The 18365-nt window shown below is 40.9% G+C and overlaps 1 protein-coding gene across 1 annotated transcript; it reads right to left on the bottom strand.

Moving 5' to 3' along the window:
• Positions 1-1177: 1177 nt before the first annotated feature.
• Positions 1178-17399, bottom strand: NMD3 (NMD3 ribosome export adaptor). Its single transcript, XM_077827268.1, has 16 exons — positions 17294-17399; positions 16896-16956; positions 16259-16393; positions 15708-15804; positions 14836-14916; positions 14086-14214; positions 11134-11224; positions 10846-10924; positions 10370-10466; positions 8586-8703; positions 6836-6981; positions 5780-5892; positions 4420-4492; positions 3669-3775; positions 2216-2286; positions 1178-1868 (listed from the first exon to the last, which is right to left on the bottom strand). Exons 2-16 carry the CDS (start codon positions 16937-16939, stop codon positions 1735-1737), a joined length of 1515 nt encoding a protein of 504 aa, XP_077683394.1. The 5' UTR covers positions 16940-16956; positions 17294-17399; the 3' UTR covers positions 1178-1734.
• Between the last annotated feature and the right edge of the window lie 966 nt (positions 17400-18365).

Below are 18365 nucleotides of genomic sequence, written 5' to 3'. Positions count from 1 at the left end.
TCAGAACCATTATCAATGCTACCTGTGTTGTTGTAGGCTGTGGCATTCTGGACCTCTGGGAGGACAAAGGAGAAACTGTCAACCAAGAATAGATTCAAGCAACTCCTGGATTTCCGAACTGGCACGCACAGCCAGAAAGTGCATCTGTCATAACTAGGGCTGCATGCCCATGTACAGCAGAAATGATGGATGCTTTGTGCACCTACATAACAGGTTTACTTGATCCCATGCAGCAGGAGGGAAGTGGTATTTGTAATTGAGCTGTCCAACAGGACAGGGGCTTGAAATATAAACTGGATTATAGGATTAATTATGGGAATTCTTGTTCACATGGCCATGTCAGGGATTCTTAATTTTTCCTTCAATCCCAGGAAAGCTATCAAAGTTGAGGGTCTTCACAACAAACTATTAACCTAATCTTAAGAGAAGCTCGCTTTGGTTGGACCCCAGTCCTGCCCATCTTCTGTGTTTCAATCTTGTACATCACAAAAATACATGTAGGAAGGAATGGTCCACACCTAAGTCCAATTCCTAGGCTGTGTATGATACAGTTAGAGACTATATCCTCTATTGAATTGACGCTAGACTAGACATTAGGTCTTCTTTTAACTTTCTACCTCTTTAAATTTTACAGTGAAGCAAGGAGAGAGAGTTTCTTCCTTACTTCACATTCTAGTTACTTTGCATCTTTTTAGAAGAGTTAAAAAGATGGTGGCAAGACTGGTTTTACTGCCTTGTCTAGGTTTATCCTTTCTATCCCATTATAGATTTGAGAAACCTGAAAGCTCTCATGCAATTCCACCAATCACTATGCAGTAAAAACAAAAAAAACTGAAGGATGTCAATATTTCATATTCTGTTATACCAGAACAATTGCACATTTTGACCATGCCCTCTTTGGTGTTACTCACTTAATTGTTATAAGTTTTAAACAGTTGACAGTGACATTTTGTTAATATACTGAGTTATTTGCTAATAACAAGTGTTCAGAGTTCTAAGTTTCAAATGTAAGATTCACAACTGGAGATATTTATTCATGTTAAATTAACATATGGATACTGGCATTTAGGATAGTGCAGTATATCCTACAATGAGCAAGGATGGCCAAGCTTTGTGATTCAGAGGGCTGTACTGGCAACTGACTTACATATTTTACATAAAATCCTTATGCACACAGTAGAGGAACAAACAGTTTACTTGTATTTACCAGAAATTTTGCTGAATAAATTCATACTACATCTTCCATTCAAAGCTCTTAAAGCACTTTCCAAGCAAATCTAGCCTAACAACTCTCCTGTTAAGAAGAAAAAGGTCTCTTTTACAGGAGAGGAAGCTACAGAAAGTCTGGCAGAATCAGGAACAGAACCCATCGCTCTTGACTCCTCATCTTGCATCTTAACCTCAAGACAATCATGTGGATACACCTGCAGTTTCAGCTTGCACTCACATTGCAGAAGTCATAGGGAGAAGGCAGCAGGAGAACATCTGAAAAACTTGCAGGCCTTATGTTGTGACACCTTCATCAGGAGTTTGATTTTACTAAATCTGATCCTCATCAGCAGTTTGTATAGCACACACACTTATTTATGGGTAAGATGTTTACGTGCACAGCCTTTTATATTCACAAGACTACATGAATGTCTACAATTAGTTCAACAGTTCATTACATTTATTTCTGGGCAGGATAGTTTCTCCTCAAGAGAGTACAATGATTGCATTTATTAATGCATATGCTTATTGTGTCATCATATCAGAACCCTCCCCACCAGTGGCATCCTGGGAGATATGGAGTTCCTCTAGCATCTCAGCCAGACTGATTCGTGGAGCACCTTCATCATCTGTGTCACTTTCCACTGGAATTTTTGAATCTAAAAAACCAAAAGAAAAACCAAATAAGGAAATAATAGCTCCAAGAAATTTCCTAGCTTAAAGCAATGAATACACCCTGTCACTTTCATACAGGCTGCTGCATTATAGACCAATCCTTCCTACAACTGTTCTTTCCCCCCAAATTAGACTTCCACGCCAATCCTACCTTTGTTGCAAATACAAAACATGAACACACGGTAATCAAAGGCTGTAAAATACCTGTTGACATTATGACCTCAAGCAATATGCATTTTTCTAAGTGTATGTCACTTTACCCTGAGCATTCAAATCCTTCTGAATTACCAGAAGCTAAATAAAATCTGAAGTCACAAGTGTTTTGACTTACCTTTATAAATATTGACATTCCTTCTAATTGTCTCATCTTCTTCAAGATCTTCAAGGAAGTCCTGGTACTGCCTAAAAAAGCAACAAACTCAATTGAATACATTAACTCTTCTCTTTTCCTTTAGAATTATGCAAACTCTGGAGTCTGGCAGGCTAGCAGCCCAGTGGAATCATGCCAGATAACTATTTAGGCCAATCCTAGAGGTGAAACTCTACTGCAGGTAAAACCCCAATGGGGATGGGTGGAGAGACTTACTCAGAAAACTTCTGGAGTTGACAAGTGCTCTTGTTTTTATTATACACAGAATACATTGTAGAAGCTGCAGCTGTGTGCTTCAAGCACAGATTAAAAATTAAAAAACTTGAAGAGCGGCTTATATTTCTATGGGTGCTGTGGGGACCACTGAACAAATGGCAGAACCCTAGCTCCATCCCCCAAATCCCAAGTTGCCTGGATGTTTTCGAAAACAAGACAGACAACTTTAGAGTTGGGGGAGAAGGATAGGCATGACTCACTGACCACTGCCCTTCTACTTGCATGGGTTTAAGGCACTTATTTTATGTCTTGAGCATGCAGTCAGCACTTAAACTGCTCTACATCTCACTTCTTTGCTCCTCTCAAGGGCCATTAAGAGTAGGGAAGCATTGCACACCAAGAAATGATTACAGGATTTGGTCCCTCAGACATATGCTCTTTTAACATCCCCATATTTGTAATTCAGTCTTCGGGTAGTTTATAGTATGCCACTAATATTCTGTAGCTTTTACATTCCAATTTAACTCTGATCTTTTGCTTCCATTTTCCAGTCAGCTAGACATTAGAGTTAGTCAGCTGTTGCATACAATTTGTTACTGAACATACCAATGACAAACATTTCCTCTCCCTTGCAGATGTCTCTTTAGACAGCTTAATGTCTAATTGGTTGCCCACAGACATGTGGTCTGTGACCCTACTCACTAATGATTCCAGTTTTAAGTCTTCGTAGTCCATGCTTATACTGTGTAATCTTTAGTAATGGCTGTCAGATTGTGGGCAAAATTCAAGAAAGTTTTACTATATTGTCTCAAATATCAATCTCCCCTGCAATTTCACAAAGCAGTCAAAAGTGGGATGAGATTTCACTCTAAGCACTCAGGGCTAAATTGTGTCTTTAAGGCACTTCCTGCAGTAGGGAGCAGTGAAGAGGTATACCTCTCCCTAGAATGCAGGGAGACCAGACCTGCTAAGCCATCTTCTGATAATGGTGAGCATGCACTCCCCCTTATGGAGTGCCAGTTGTACCTGCCTGTGTGGAAGAAGAGGAGGAGTGGTGTCTCCACTTATTCTGGATACTCTTTAGATCTGAGCATGAACTAAATCTAGTACCATTATCAGGAGAGATTGAGAAATGCTGCCCATTACTGAACCCTGCACAGATGGTTCAAGGGGAAGAGTTACTGAGCAGAAACCAAACCTTTCGTCATCTGTATCCATGCCTTCTCTGTCCCTTTCCAGCTCTTTCAGTTTCCAGTTCCTGCGACGCTGGCGTTTAGTACGGTCATAACTCTTCTTTATTAAAACCTACACAGAAGATATCATTTTAGACCAACTTTCAGAAAAACACTAACATTCTTTAATCTATGAACCAAGGAATTGTACTGCATTGTGGATTCTGTTATATAATAATTGGTCACAAGAGGGCAGCAATGGAAAGCTGTATAGGATAAATGAGTCAGGCACCTCATTGAGCCTGAATAGTGAAGTTCTCACACTATTTACATAGAGCTTGTCATACAAAGGGCTCCCCAAGTCCTTTCCAAGCTATATATGTGTATGGAAGGAACAGTACACAGTGCTGGCGCAGCACAGATAGGACACAATAGTTTAGGGAAAGAAATGGATACTACAGATCCAGAAGAGCAGAAGGGATAACTGATCATCTAATTTGACCTTCTGCATAACACAGGCTACAGGACTTCCTTGAATTAATTCCTGTTTGAGCTAAGGCATGTCTTTAAGAAAGCCAATCAAAAACAGGGAAAATTTAAACAGCCAGAATATAATTTCCAAAACTGGAATTTGACCAGGATGTTGGTGCCAATACCTCATTTCCCCAGATTTTTAAGCTAGGACTACAACATACATTTTATAGACCACAACGTTCTCATCTTCAATTATGCACAAGAAACAAACTTCTCTACAAGAAGGAGACTCTAGGACCTTACCACATCAGGAACATTGTGTGGGTTCATCTTATTTGCAAATTCGTCATTGAGGTTACAATTGGCCAAGTCATATCTAAAAGGAAGATATTTACAACACACTTAATAGCTTGAATACTTAACCTTTCATGTTTTATACTTCCAAGAAGAAACGAACATGGTATAATTACAATTTTATAGTTCACACAGAAGAGAGATACACAACAGGGAAGAAAATCCATGCTACTAAGTATCCTTGATAAACAAGTTAAACTCTTTACATTATAAGGTATCTAACACACACTAACAGCAATCAAGTACATTACATGCTATCAAGCTGCAGAGCATACCCTTCAACCTATTGTCTCCATCCCCTCTTGCCTTCTGAGGCATTCCAGCATACTTGGTCTTTGAACATGTCCCTACCGTGGCATCTTAAAAACCCTCCCAAGCCTCTCCATGTCTAAGCAATATGTTTGTCATATGTGCACTCTATACACTCATTGCTTTGATTCTGACTACTAGCTGACTGACCCCATTCCACTCTGGCTTTTGTCCCTCTATGCCATTGAGACTTCTCTCATTAAGGTCACCAATGACCTCTTCCTGGCCATGACCAAGGGCCTCTTCTCCACCCTCATTTTCCTGCAACTTCTAATTTTGAAAATTAGAACAGTTCACAATTCTGTTGTGAAAGCATGAGCCGAATCCAGATCAGCTTCTCACAGTTGTGATAGCACTTCAGTGCTAACCATAGCAAAAAGTGGAAAAACTAATTAGATACAATTCTGAACACGCACAGGCAGTAGTACTGAGTCAAAAAGTGCCATTTTTACAAGTTTTGGTTTAGACCAGGGTTCTCAAGATTCATTGCATTGTGATCCCCCTTCTGACAACAAAAATTACTACACTATCCCAGGAGAGGGAACTGAAGCCTGAGCCCTGCCACCCTAGTTGGGCTGGGAGGGAAGCCGAAGCCCAAGTCTTCAGCCCCTGGCAGGGGGCCTGTAACCTGTACTCCACTGCCCAGAGCTGAAGCTGAAGTCAGAGCAGTGCCACTCAGGGTTCGGGCTTTGGCCCTGGGCCCCAGCAAGTCTAATGCCAGCCCTGGTGACCCCATTAAAACGGGATTGCAACCCACACTGGGGTCCTGATCCACGGTTTGAGAACCGCTGGTTTAAACAGACACTTTAAAAAACAGAAGCCACCTCTTCTCCTACCAACCCAAAATCCTTTTCCAAAATGACAGAATTACAAGATCTTTCCTGTCCCCCATGTCCTGTAACTTTGGGGTCAGTGTTACAGGAAGTTGAGATTTTATTAATCTGCAAAATCTGTCTCAGTCAATCAAATATTGATTGAAAATAGCATATATCATACAAACCCCAAGACTAGGTCTCCAGGATTTAGAAGGTGCCCCAAGTGAGTGCGGCAGAAATACTGATTATCTGTATTCATCTCTGAGGTTTTCTGTACCCAGGCTTCAGCAAGAGTGTGCTTGAAAAATGGAAACAAACATTTTTGTAATGAGATGGAGAGTTTCATTTTCCGCTGCATAATTAAAAACACTTCTATTGCTGTACTATGTACCATTTGATATTGCATCAGTAATACTGGCTTTCTGTATCCAGCTTATATTTCCATTTTCTTATTGTTAATGATTGTCTTTTTACTGAAGACAAACAAATGGAAACAATGGGAAATTTGCACAGATTCCATTTAGATTTCCTCCTATAAATATGATCACAAAGATTGTTTTTATTTCATTATGTACCGTATAGAGTTGTTGGATCAATATTATTTGGTAAGGAAATATAAAAAACGTAGAGCAGCAAATCAAAGGCTAGGCATTGTTACATAGAAGTCTCTGTGTAGGACAAAAAAGTGCCAAGCCACAGTCTTTTGTGGAGGAAGGACGGACAAGGAAGAACAACTGCTACAAGATCTGTAATAAAACACTATTAAGAGAGGTGAATTGACTTCTGAACACCAGTCTCTAGTATTAATTTGACCTAAGCATTCAGGTGGAATATTTGTCAAGATATTTATCAAATATGGTTCATTTAGTTATAATGAATCTTAGCTGGTATCCACAATCCTCTTAAGTGTTGGGCTGCATAAAATGCTTCATTATGAAATTGTGACCTAAAATATTAACCTAAGAGTAAGCAGCTTATAACAATCAAATTTTAACTTAATGTTGAAGCAAAATAATTTCTGAAAAGGGAATTCATATGATGTGTATGCAATTCCCAGTGAATGAGAACAATGTATTGCACCTTTCTTAGGGGAAAGCTTCACCAGCTAACAATAGTCAGAACATTTTGGGCTATATTTGGAAAAACGTGCAGTATGCTTTGTAACATCAAGTGAGCCAAAACAGAATCCCAGACAAGGAACCCGGTTTCCAAAGTGTTAAATAAGGCAAATAAACTCTTACTTTGTTTGATCTCATCCCTGCACCTGCACCTTGTTTTCTCTCTTGGACCCTGGTGATATCTATTACAATGAACTCCTCCAACTGCTTTGGATGGAACAAGCTATTGAAAGGGTGACGCCAGTAAGTGTTTCCATCAATGTCAGCAACTGAAAGGGCAAACACAGACCTTTGTGGGCACAGGAAAATTGCTTTCGGACTCAATATGCATTATTAAGCCAAAAATCAAGGCAACTTCCAAATGATCAGTGATATTACACTTCAACAGAGTAGAAGCATTGAGGCCAGGTGTACACTATAAACTACTGCTGATGTAGCATTGTCTAAATCAGGGTGTGATCTTACTGACAAGAGTCCCTAGTGTAGATGCAGTTATACAGTACCAGCAAAACTGTACTTTTGCCAGTATAGCTTATTTTGTTAGGAGGGGAAGGGAAGACTGGAATAAGCTACACCCACTCTAGGAGTGCTTCGCTGGTAAAATATACTGGTACTGCTATTCCCATGAAGCACTCCTAGTGCAGACCTGCCCTGAGTCACATGTCAGTTTGCATTCTGTATCTCCATCTTAATTCTAAAGGAATATGCCTGTGATAGACTGAGGCCTGGTCTACACTTAAAAAGTCGCTTCTAACCAACACACCAGGGCTGGCAAAACCCCAAAACGTAGACAGTTTAATTCTGGTATAAACGACACCGGCAATACAAGAACCCAACTATCAGAGCTGGCTGGTAGAGCTGTAACAATAAACCCTTTCTCAAGCAGACACGGCTTACATGGCACAGCAAAGTGACAAAAGGAAAATATCATCCAGATAGCCTCTGCAATTCTTTCATTTGTGGTACATTTTGTATGCAATAGTAGAGAATTCAGGGGCAAAGATTAATTTTAGTTTGCCATTAATTTGTTCGGCAGTGAGAAAACTGATTTAATCTTTCATAATTAAGGTCTGAAACACAAGATGTGCATCAGGAAAACATTCAGTAAGAACAATGCCAACAGAAGAATGCTGTTCTCACATTAGCCATGCCATCAGGGGCTCATTCACCTGCACATCTACCAATGTGATATATGCCATCATGTGCCAGTAATGCTCCTCTGCCATGTACACTGGCCAAACCGGACAGTCTCTATGCAAAAGAATAAATGGACACAAATCTGACATCAGGAATCATAACATTTAAAAACCGGTAGGAAGAGAACACTTCAACCTCTCTGGCCACTCAGTAAATGACCTAAGGGTGGCAATTTTACAAGAGAAAAGCTTCAAAAACAGACTCCAACGAGAAACTGCTGAGCTTGACTTAATATGCAAGCTAGATACCATTAACTTGGGTTTGAATAGAGACTCGGAGTAGCTGGGTCATTACACATATTGAATCTATTTCCCTGTGTTAAGTATCCTCACACCTTCTTGTGAACTGTCTAAATGGGCCATCTTGATCATCACTACAAAAGTTTCTCTCCTGCTGATAATAGCTCATCTTAATTAGCCTCGTACAGTTTGTATGGGAACTTGGTGTGTCTCTCTTCTTACTATATGTTCCATTCTATGCATCCGATGAAGTGGGCCGTAGCCCACGAAAGCTTATGCTCTAATAAATTGGTTAGTCTCTAAGGTGCCACAAGTACTCCTGTTCTTTTTGCAGATACAGACTAACACAGCTGCTACTCTGAAACAGAAGAATTACTAGACAACAGGATTAACACTCAAGGGGAAAAAAGAACAACAGCTCCCCTCCCCCAACTTACTCTGAAGAGTGTTGGGATCAATGAGGTGGACAGTACTTGTTACTCTGATGCACACACAAATCTGGCTCATATTCCCAAGGCTCTGTGCCAGTTTTGGAGACAGACATACAACATTGTCCTGTGCAGCAAGAGACAAAATTTCACACATTTGTTTTCTTGTTTTTAGTTATATTCAGATTTTTACAGAAGTACTAAAACTTTTTTAAACAAGTCCTTAAATTGAGTTTGAGAACAACCACTATTACCATTCAACATAAATGCTATGAACAAACAACTGGGGGTGGGGAGTAGATGAGGGGAAATCTAATTCTACAATACTGCGTGGCTGAGAAATGAGTTTCTAACCTTCTCATGGCAAATCTTTGACAATTGGTAAGAAAGTAGCTTTTTAGTTACAGCACAAAGCCATTTCCCCCTCAACCTTCAGTTGAACAAAGGAGGAAGACACTGTCCACCTGCATGGTTCTCCTACTTAGCAGAAAGTTTTGGATATTTCTGTAAACTTGAGGAAAGTTAAGGTTGTACCATATTAAGGTTTCTTCAGGGATCACTCTTTACTTTTTCGGGGATTAACATTAATTGTTTTCTCAGGGTATAAAGTACTGATAAGAAGTCAGTAGCGTGGGTCTCTGTCTCGTAAATTAGCAAAAATGCTCAAAGGTGGAAAAGATGTTTTACACTAACTATAGTACATATTCAGCAGGGCTCAATTTGTGAGCAGCAATACTTTTCTTAACTACCCAAATGACTAGGCTATAAATACTGGATACATTTTTAGGCAAATTGTCTAAAATACAGACCTCAATTATCTACAGATAACCACCCTCATTAATATAAATATTGTAGTAATACCCAAAGGGGCTAATCAAAATCTCATTAAAGCCCCACTGTGCTAGACTCACTATAAACACACACCAAGACTATCCCTGCTCGGAAGAGCTTTTCACACTTGGTGCAGTTATTTTTTTTAAACTTGCCCAGAAGTTTATGTTTTGCCTATATTTTGCTTCTCCAGCTACTGGACTGAGACAAACCCACATGACACCCTGACAACCACTACCACTGCTAATGGTCATCTTCATTTGGGTCCAGCAAACTTTCAACATGTAAATCAAAGAAGAGGTGCAAATGAATATATAATGTATGGAAACACAAGTGTATGTTTTCAGTGCATTGGAATACGTATTTACCCTAATATTTAAAAGGTGTTATTACATAAGTGCTACTATACCAGAATACTCTCTAAAGCCAGCAAAAAAGCATTTTTACGTGTTAAGCAATACAGAACAGAGGTGCAGTTTGAAGGTTATAGGTAAATCTACTTTTCAGGGAAATGAGCCAAAAACCCAGTTTGCAAGATCTTTGAAAGCGAACAGGGAAATTCTCAAGCCATTATCTCTCTCAAAACACTTCACACGATTGTACACCAAACTTTTCAGTCAAATTCTACCATGGGATGAAATTTAGCATGCAAATTTTGAGGTGGATTGGTTTTGCTTTTGACGTAATTATACAGGTATGTTGCACATTGGGCTTGTAAGTGCTGGTTTCAGCCAGAAGTTTGGAGAAACAAGCACTCTACCCCCTTTCTGAGCATGCTTTTTAAAATACTTTCCAAACTAATGGACTGCTTGATGACAGCTTTTTTCACTAAGAATGCATTTACCTTAAAAGATCTTGTTTAAAAAAAAATCCTGACTCATCATGATCAAAAATGTAAATTACAGCCACTGTAAATTGATAATATATTTTATTCCTTTAAAAAAAATAAAAAAGAAAGCTACCTTACATACTGGAACAATCTCCACAGAGAAAGTGCTTTTGTAATTGTAGGCATTGCTATGAATATCATGCGAAATCAAACGCTGGGATGATTTTGATCTAAAAAGCATAAATAAAACTTTAAAGGAGCAAAATGAGGCATAAGAAATATACAGAAGGTAATTCATTCTCTCAGCACAAAATATCGTAGTAGAAATACTTGCAAATATATGGCTTCATATCACAAGAAAACTAGGAATAACATGGAAAACAGGACAATGGACAAAAGGGTTAGTTCCATGATGTCTCAGCTGATGGAGAAAATTGGAGACTTTGGGGCTGGTAGCTTCACTTTGTTGTAATTACAAAAGACTCACTGCATCCAAGAACTGCTGATTCTGCACTTTACATACAATTTTCAAAATAAAGGATCAGCAAAGTAATTTTCCAACAGCTCTTGAATATCTGAGTTAGAATGTGATAAACTATGGCAAAATACCTGGAAGGAACTGTACACTGAAGAAAGTCTACCATCTTCTGGGCATGTTGCTTTGAACCATAATAGAAATCCAGGCCATCTTAAAGAAAATACAGCTACATGAAGATACTATATTGTACTTTAAATGGGTATTTTTCACAATAAAAAGGCTATATCTAAGTCATACCTCTCAGCAACCAATGTGCACAAAAATGGAATACTAGTACTTATTTTTCGGACCCAGAGACTTCCAATTTCGATTACTTCAGTCATTTTACATAAAGATTATTGGCAAGCCACTTCACTTACCATGAATCTCTTTGATCCGAAGAGTATTTTGATGAAGCCTGTGTTTTAAAATCAATTGTTCCAAATAGTAGAAAGTTTTTTTGTGCAGAGTCTAAAGTTAAAAAGTCAAATCTAGATTAGATTATGAAAATGTAACAACCTTCAAGTTATCTGCAAATGCATCAACAGGGTAACCATGAACATGGAACGATCAACTGAAGCAGAAATAAAATAGTTCTTATATAGTGCTTTTTATCAGTAGCTCTCCAAGCACTTTACAAAGGAGGTCAGTATCATTATCCCAAAATTACAAATGGGGAAACTGAATAAGCTTAGACACTGAATGAAGTCTTTATTACAAGAGAACTACTGAAAATTTACCATACATGTACATAAATGCTCAAGCAACTGCTCTATTTATGCCTTTCTGTGTTGCTTTTAAACCTCTCTCTTATTTCTGTAATATTGATTTTCTCAATACATTGGATCCTAAACAATTATAAATAACCCATCCTTCTGATTCTAATGGGATTAATTTAACTGATATTATAAAACCGAAATGATTTAAAAAAACAAATTCAACTAGCCCCGTGAGCTACATGGCACTAAAATTGTAATATGCACCCATTCACTTCCTTTTCTCAAGCGGTGTACTTGAATACTAGTTAAAGAAATGCAAATATGGACATTTTAAAAAACCAAGCTATTCAAATGTTCAGTTTATATATCTGATCACCTTATCAAACACTGCACAGCTTAAAGATTATTGCCTAGGAAGTGTGTTTTCCATCACTTTAGAAGCAAAACAGTTTCAGGAGGATGCAAACTGCCAGCAGGCAGTCTGCTAAGAACAAGATTATTTAGACTAGTCAAGTCTTAGGCAGACCTGAAAGGAATCACAAAAGGACTGTACAAAACTAAGGCTATGTCTATCACACTGCAGCTGGAAGCGTGCCTGCCAGTTAGGGTAGATATAGACGCTAATATGCGGACATTGTGGCACTGGCTAGTTGGCGGAGTACAAGCCCACTCTCCTCCCCAGGTCCATACTTGTGTGGCTGGACTGGACGGATGATGAAATATCTATCTACGCAGCTATTAATTAGCATGCTAGCTTGAGTGGATTTAGCATGTCTGTATACCTGGTTGGAAGGCCCAGTTCCAGCTGCAGTGTAGACATACCCATTAGTGTCTGAGCAATAGAATGACTGAAGTTGGCTGTTGGTCAAAGCAAAATATTGGGGTAAAATAAAACACTTCCCGCTGCTTTTTCCTAGCAAAAAGTGAAATAGTCACAAATGCAGTTAAAAAGTCTCAGAAATTTTTCGAGTATATTAAGTGTCCTAAACATTAATTTCAAGTGGGAAAAATCGAAAAACACATTCTTAAAAAACGATATCAGGTCTTATTTTAATAAAGCACATTTTATAGTCTTACATTACAAGGTTTTAGAATTTTTACATAAGGCAAAGGTGCATCCTCTAGAGAATCTCTGCATATTGGTAGGACTTAGCAAGACAGCATCAGTTATATTTTCATGTTTAGAAGGTTACCTTTGCAACCAAAATGGCTAGAAATCATATTTAATTAAAAGCTAGTGGCTCTCCAGATGAGCAGTGAGTTGCACTGAAGTTTAAGAAAAGCAAAAATTGAAGAATTCATGACAACCTGTGACAGCATTACAAATAACCTACCTTAACAATGACATGAAATGCCCCACAGACAGGTGTAAAATAAAACATATCAGAAAGTGCAACTTAGATGCTCAGACACTCACTTTATCTGAATTAGTTTTAGACTTATGGAAAAAAGATGTAGGTGTTAGCTCACTGTATGGCTGGGGCCAAAAAAGGAAACAAGAGGTCAGCTAATGTTAGGAGGAGGCTGGAGAAAAAGGAAAATATTTCACCACCACTATAGGTGGGGCTGGTAGCTTCACTTATTAAGATTGCCCAGAACTTCCCATTATAAGACCCTGTTTTTAGCTACTTATAATAATTTCACTGATCTTTACTATTTGGGCTGAAACTTCCATGCCAAGAGCTTGCCTCTGGCTGGTATATTTTTATTTTTTAATGTCAGCCAAAAGGGTTCATTCATTTTCGAAAACAAGGCAATTGAAAAAAAATAGTTTTGCAATGTTAAAGAAATTCTGGTGACCTTTCCTTTGAAAAGCTCTAGTGGCCCCATACTTTGGAGCATATGTACAAGGCTGGCAACCTTAATTCTGATATTTCCTAAATACCTTATTGACTTTGCAACTTTAAAAATGTTCCTTAAACATTTTTGTGTGCACAATATACTACATATGCATGAGATTGATGGTTCATGTTCACTTTAAGTTCTGATGCTCACCCTTTTAGGCCAGGAAACAGATCTTCTCATCCCTTCCCCCAAGGCCAGGTGAGCTGGAATCAGAGGAGCAGGGTTTTCTTCCTCCTTTCCTTATAGGTGGGTGAGGGTAAGTAGCTATCATCATCTCTACATGCCTCTTCCATAATCCCCGGCCCTCCATCCAAGCATAGCAATATTGCATATTGCCTGACACATGAAGATGCATACCAGAGAGGCAGATCAGGAAGGGTGTTTACCTGTCTATATGAGATCCCTCTCCCAGCTACTGGCTTGTGGTTCACTGGGATGCATAGGCTTAAAAGTTTTTGGATAAGAGGAGAGTAAAAGAGTTCCTAAAAAGATGACCAAAAGAGAATACAGAAAAGCACAAAGAAGGCTAGTGAAGCATCTGCAGTTACTTTAATTGGGATACAGCGTGAAGGGCCATTAATGTTCATGTCTCAGAGAACAGACTGGCTGGGGCGAGGGAAAGATTTCCACCTTATGTTTGCAGACTGCATTCCTGTATTGGCCAGATGCATTTGAGAAGCTTATGCTTCTAAAGAAGGCATTCAGTATTGGTCACCTGACTGGTTACTGAACTAGACGGATACTGAAGAACATTACTATTGTTTTTACCTTTTGTCTGACCTGAACCACTGCTTTCCAGAAATCCTTAGCTTCAACTCTATGACAGTCATCACACATTTGAGGCTGAACTACATACTCCACCACAAACACTTGTTGAAGGATTGCTCCATTCATCACCTGCAGAATCAAATTTAAGAATGATTACAAATTTTCTTTCTTCTGGTTGAAGATGGCGCCATTTTATAGTTTACATCACTGATGCAAATATTCAACCAAAAATTAGTATATTATAGTTCAAAGTAACTGGTATAGTAAGATTACTTGACAGCCATTGTTATGCTATGCATGGAGGTTGGCAGTACTATTCATGAAATATAAATGTTATGCTTTTATGAAGGCCTCAATTTTCCAAATAATTACTCAGAAAAATGGAGAAAATCATATTTTAAAAAACAAGATAAAAAAAGTTGCCTGCTGGTCTTCAGAAATTATTATAAACCTGTCTCTTTAGGCGGTTGACTCTTTCATTAACTTCTCTGCCTGCATAGGGTTACCTTTCCTCCCTGCAGCTGAGAAAGCAAAATGCCTTCCTCAGGTCACTGTCAATACTGCTCCATCTGTGGGCTTTAGGCACAGCGAAATCAGCATCTTCCTCCAAGACAAGCAAATAACCTCTGGAACATTCTTGGCCTCCACCAGCCAACAGAGAATTGCCTTTCTGTACGCTACTGTATTTGTCGCCTAAAATAGTGCTTAGAAAAAAAAAAACCTATAAGAGGTGCAATGGATCTCAATTACCTCTTTTTGTACTGTCAGCTTTATCTTAAGTCTCCTGGAATGTGGTTCAGTCCAAACAAAGCTTGCTTCGATCAGCCGCACCTGTCAGTAGAAACAGAGAGGATTATTCATTATCCTCTAGTTGATAACCTGTCAGACTCTCTAACATGCATGTTTAAAGCATGAAAAGTTAACCATTAAGAACACAAGCTTCAGGTAATGAGTTACAAAGTACACTATCAACAATTGAGGACTGGAAGACATTTAAGAAACATGTTTAGCAGTACAACAAACCCAATCAATATTATTCATGCTACACCTCCACATAATTAGATTGAAAAAATTTCTTCAACCTAAAACCACCAACACAGAACTACTACTACAGCCATTTGTGCTTTCGCTGCAAGTTGTCAAGTAACAAACTGCCAGTTACTTAAACAATGTAAAAAAGGCTTACTGAAATGGTTACTGTGCGCTACTGTAAATTTAACCGAAATAAATAAGATAGTGGTCTATTTCTGAGTCCAAACTGCAATGTGGTGGCACAAGACCAACCAATATCTGGTAACACTAACATGATTGTCAAATGCATAATATATGTTTCGTTTAATAGCAGAAATTCATTTTGATAACCGAGTGTTTTCTTTAGGGATGTGTTTTGTTTGTATTAGCCAGATCTAGCTCCAAACTCTGGGTGAAATCCTGGCCTTGCTAAAGTCAATGGGAGTTTTACTATTGATTTCAATGAGGTCAGGATTTCAGCCTCCACCTTTAACATAAATCAATTGATACAGGGTAGTGGTCAATGTGACTGACTACCAAGAAAGTTCTAAAGTCTATACAAGTTAATCAGATCTTATTTTATACAGCGCAAATGCAATTCAGTGACTAACCTTACTAAGCGAAGCTTTGATTTTTTTAAGACACAAAGTTAGAAGTTCTCTCGATTCTAAGGCACACTGAACCCAAGTTCCTGGAGGCTGAAGATATCTGAGATAAAGGAAAACTTTCAATGATTTAAATTATTCAGAGATCACTGTTTATTTCAAACATTATTAGGTTTAGAAAAAGAAAATGTTTACCATAAACCCCAAACTGGTGCTTCCCTAATAAAACATTAAGATCCACGTTCTTCAGAGGTACAGTACTTGAACTTTTCCCCAACTCTGACCCACCCACTTTTTCCTTCAGAAACTACTTAATCAGTCTACTTTTTTCCTACATGTGCCTCCACATCCCAGAATTAATACTGCTTCAGCAAAAGAAAAGCCTTAAAATAATAATTAAAAACAAAAAAACAGATAAGGTCAAAACAGACATTTGCATTCTATGAATATAAACTTGGTCATTTCCAACCATTGCTTATGATATTAATGAAAAATATCACAAATTTAACATTTTAGTGACATATTAGCCTAAAACCTACGGTGTAATCACACCATACCTCTCACACTGTTTGCAGAAGTGAACCGTGACTTGTTTGGGGATTCCTTCTGTGATATCCACCTGAGTTCGTAAACATGCCACGCACATGTTTGCAGGGTTTGGTGGGATTGGGATGCCACACTGGCAGCACAGGCTTGAGTAAATGAAGCAGAATTAACAAATGAAAAATAAACACCATACTTGGGGGGACTCAGAGGAACAAAGGCAGAGAAAAATGTTGTGATAGAAGGAAAAAGGCCTGCTGCCAGCCAGGACACACACCAATGCATCCTGTCACTGTGCACTTTGTCTGGAAGCTTGTATGGGTTTGGCCTGAAATGAAGACCCAGATCCCCCCAGGGTGTCAGTGACCAATGGCCAACCCAGCTCAAGCCACCGGTGGAAAGCGACGCCTGTACTGGCTGCGCTGGGGAAGGATTCCCGACTCGTGGTGCTTCTCCACGGACTCCCCTCGCAGGGAATTTCAGAGACGTCCGAGCTTCCATTTCCTGCCCTCCCCGCTATGGGTTCCGGGGACCCGGCCGGGGCCTCACAAGAGACCGGGCACTTCGCTCCAGTCCTACCCAACCCGACCCCATAACACCCTCGCGGGCCCCACCCCGTCCGGCGGGCAGCGCCAGGCCCGTGTCACTTACATGTTGCCCTGGCTGGGGGCCACCGGCGCCTTCATGTACTCCATGTCCGGCCACACGGCTCCTGGGAGGGCGGAGAGCCGGGTTAGCGCGGGCTCGGGGCACCCTGGTGGCAGGGCGGCGAGGTACCCGCAGGGGTCCCCCTCCCGGGCCTGCACACGGGTCTCTCTCCGCGCACACAGGCGGAGGGCGCGAGGCTATGGTAGGCCCGCGGCCCCTGGGCGGCGTGTGCGGGCCGACAAGGGCCGAGTGCCCGGGCAACCCACAAGCAGACACGTGTCGTGTCGTGTCAGGCCGGGCCAGTCCCGCTACGCCGCCGCCCACCCCTTCCCGCCGAGTCGGTGGCAGGGCCAGTCCCGCGCCCCTCTCCCACCCGGCGGCGCGAGGGACCCTTTCCTCACCAGCACCCACTACCCCGTGGGCACTCTGCACTCGGCCCTTCCCAGCTCAGCCTCGACTTCCGGGTTCCTTCCGGCAGAGCACCGGCCGGAGCCGAAGTCCCGCGAGAACAGGGCGTAGGCGGGGACGGTGGTTGTTTACCTCAAGCAAGGTTGAGCTGACCCGCCCTTGCGGTTTCTTAGCCAATCCGCGGCCGCGGAGTTAACGCTTAGGGGCCGCGTTCGGAGCTGCGACCCCGCGTCCCGCCCCGGCTCGGGGAGGCTGACAGCGAAAGCCCGTGCTCTCCTTTGCTATGGTGTTCCTGGAGAGGTGGCTGGCATCCTCCATCCCTCTGAGTGTGCCCTGCTGATGGAAGTCCTCGCGCTCCCGGATCTTATGCAGATGAGCCACCTCCTCCTGCAGCTCTTTCCTGCTTCCCTGTGGGACTCCACCCTCTCACCTGTGGTGGTTCCCCCTGCCTGGCTTTTGTCAGTAGGGATGTTCAGGTCCTATTCCTAGCAAGTCAAGACCAGAGTCTGGACAGAAACCTCCAGGGTCAGGATGCCTGGCTTGTGGGGAGCTCTAGATGTGCAGGAGATGGTGGCAACATACCACTTTCCTCCTGGGGTAGGGTTCTTCCTTGTAGAGTATCTGAAAGTAAAGGAAACAAAAGCAACACCCAACTCTAACTTGCTGTCTCCCATAGCTAGCTAGCTAGCTGGCTCCCTGCTGCCATTGTCTTACCAGCCCTAGGCAGCCTGTATGCTTTTTAAAGATTGGGCCCCACACACAGCTCTAGTGGGTGACTCAACCCACCCCCTCACTCATCCACTCTAATCACTACCCTATCCAATCACAAGCTGCATTGCTCTCATTTCAAAGGACCCCTTGCTAGGAAGCAGGGGCTGACACACCTAACTTGATGGCAAGTTCCCAGCACAGAAAGTGCTTCTCTTCCCCCCCCCCCGCCCCGCCCCAAAAGTTGATCAATAATACAATAGAAGTGCCCCAGAGACACTATCCAGCAGCTTAACTTCCTTAATCTCCCAGCTGTCTTTGTCTCACCAGCCACTTGTCTAGCAGTGCAGAAACTAG

The sequence above is a fragment of the Eretmochelys imbricata genome, chromosome 9, assembly GCF_965152235.1.
Source record: "Eretmochelys imbricata isolate rEreImb1 chromosome 9, rEreImb1.hap1, whole genome shotgun sequence".
Lineage (NCBI taxonomy): Eukaryota > Metazoa > Chordata > Testudines > Cheloniidae > Eretmochelys > Eretmochelys imbricata.
The sequence above is the reverse complement of the archived record's forward strand: the minus strand, read 5'-3'. Positions and strand labels throughout refer to the sequence as shown.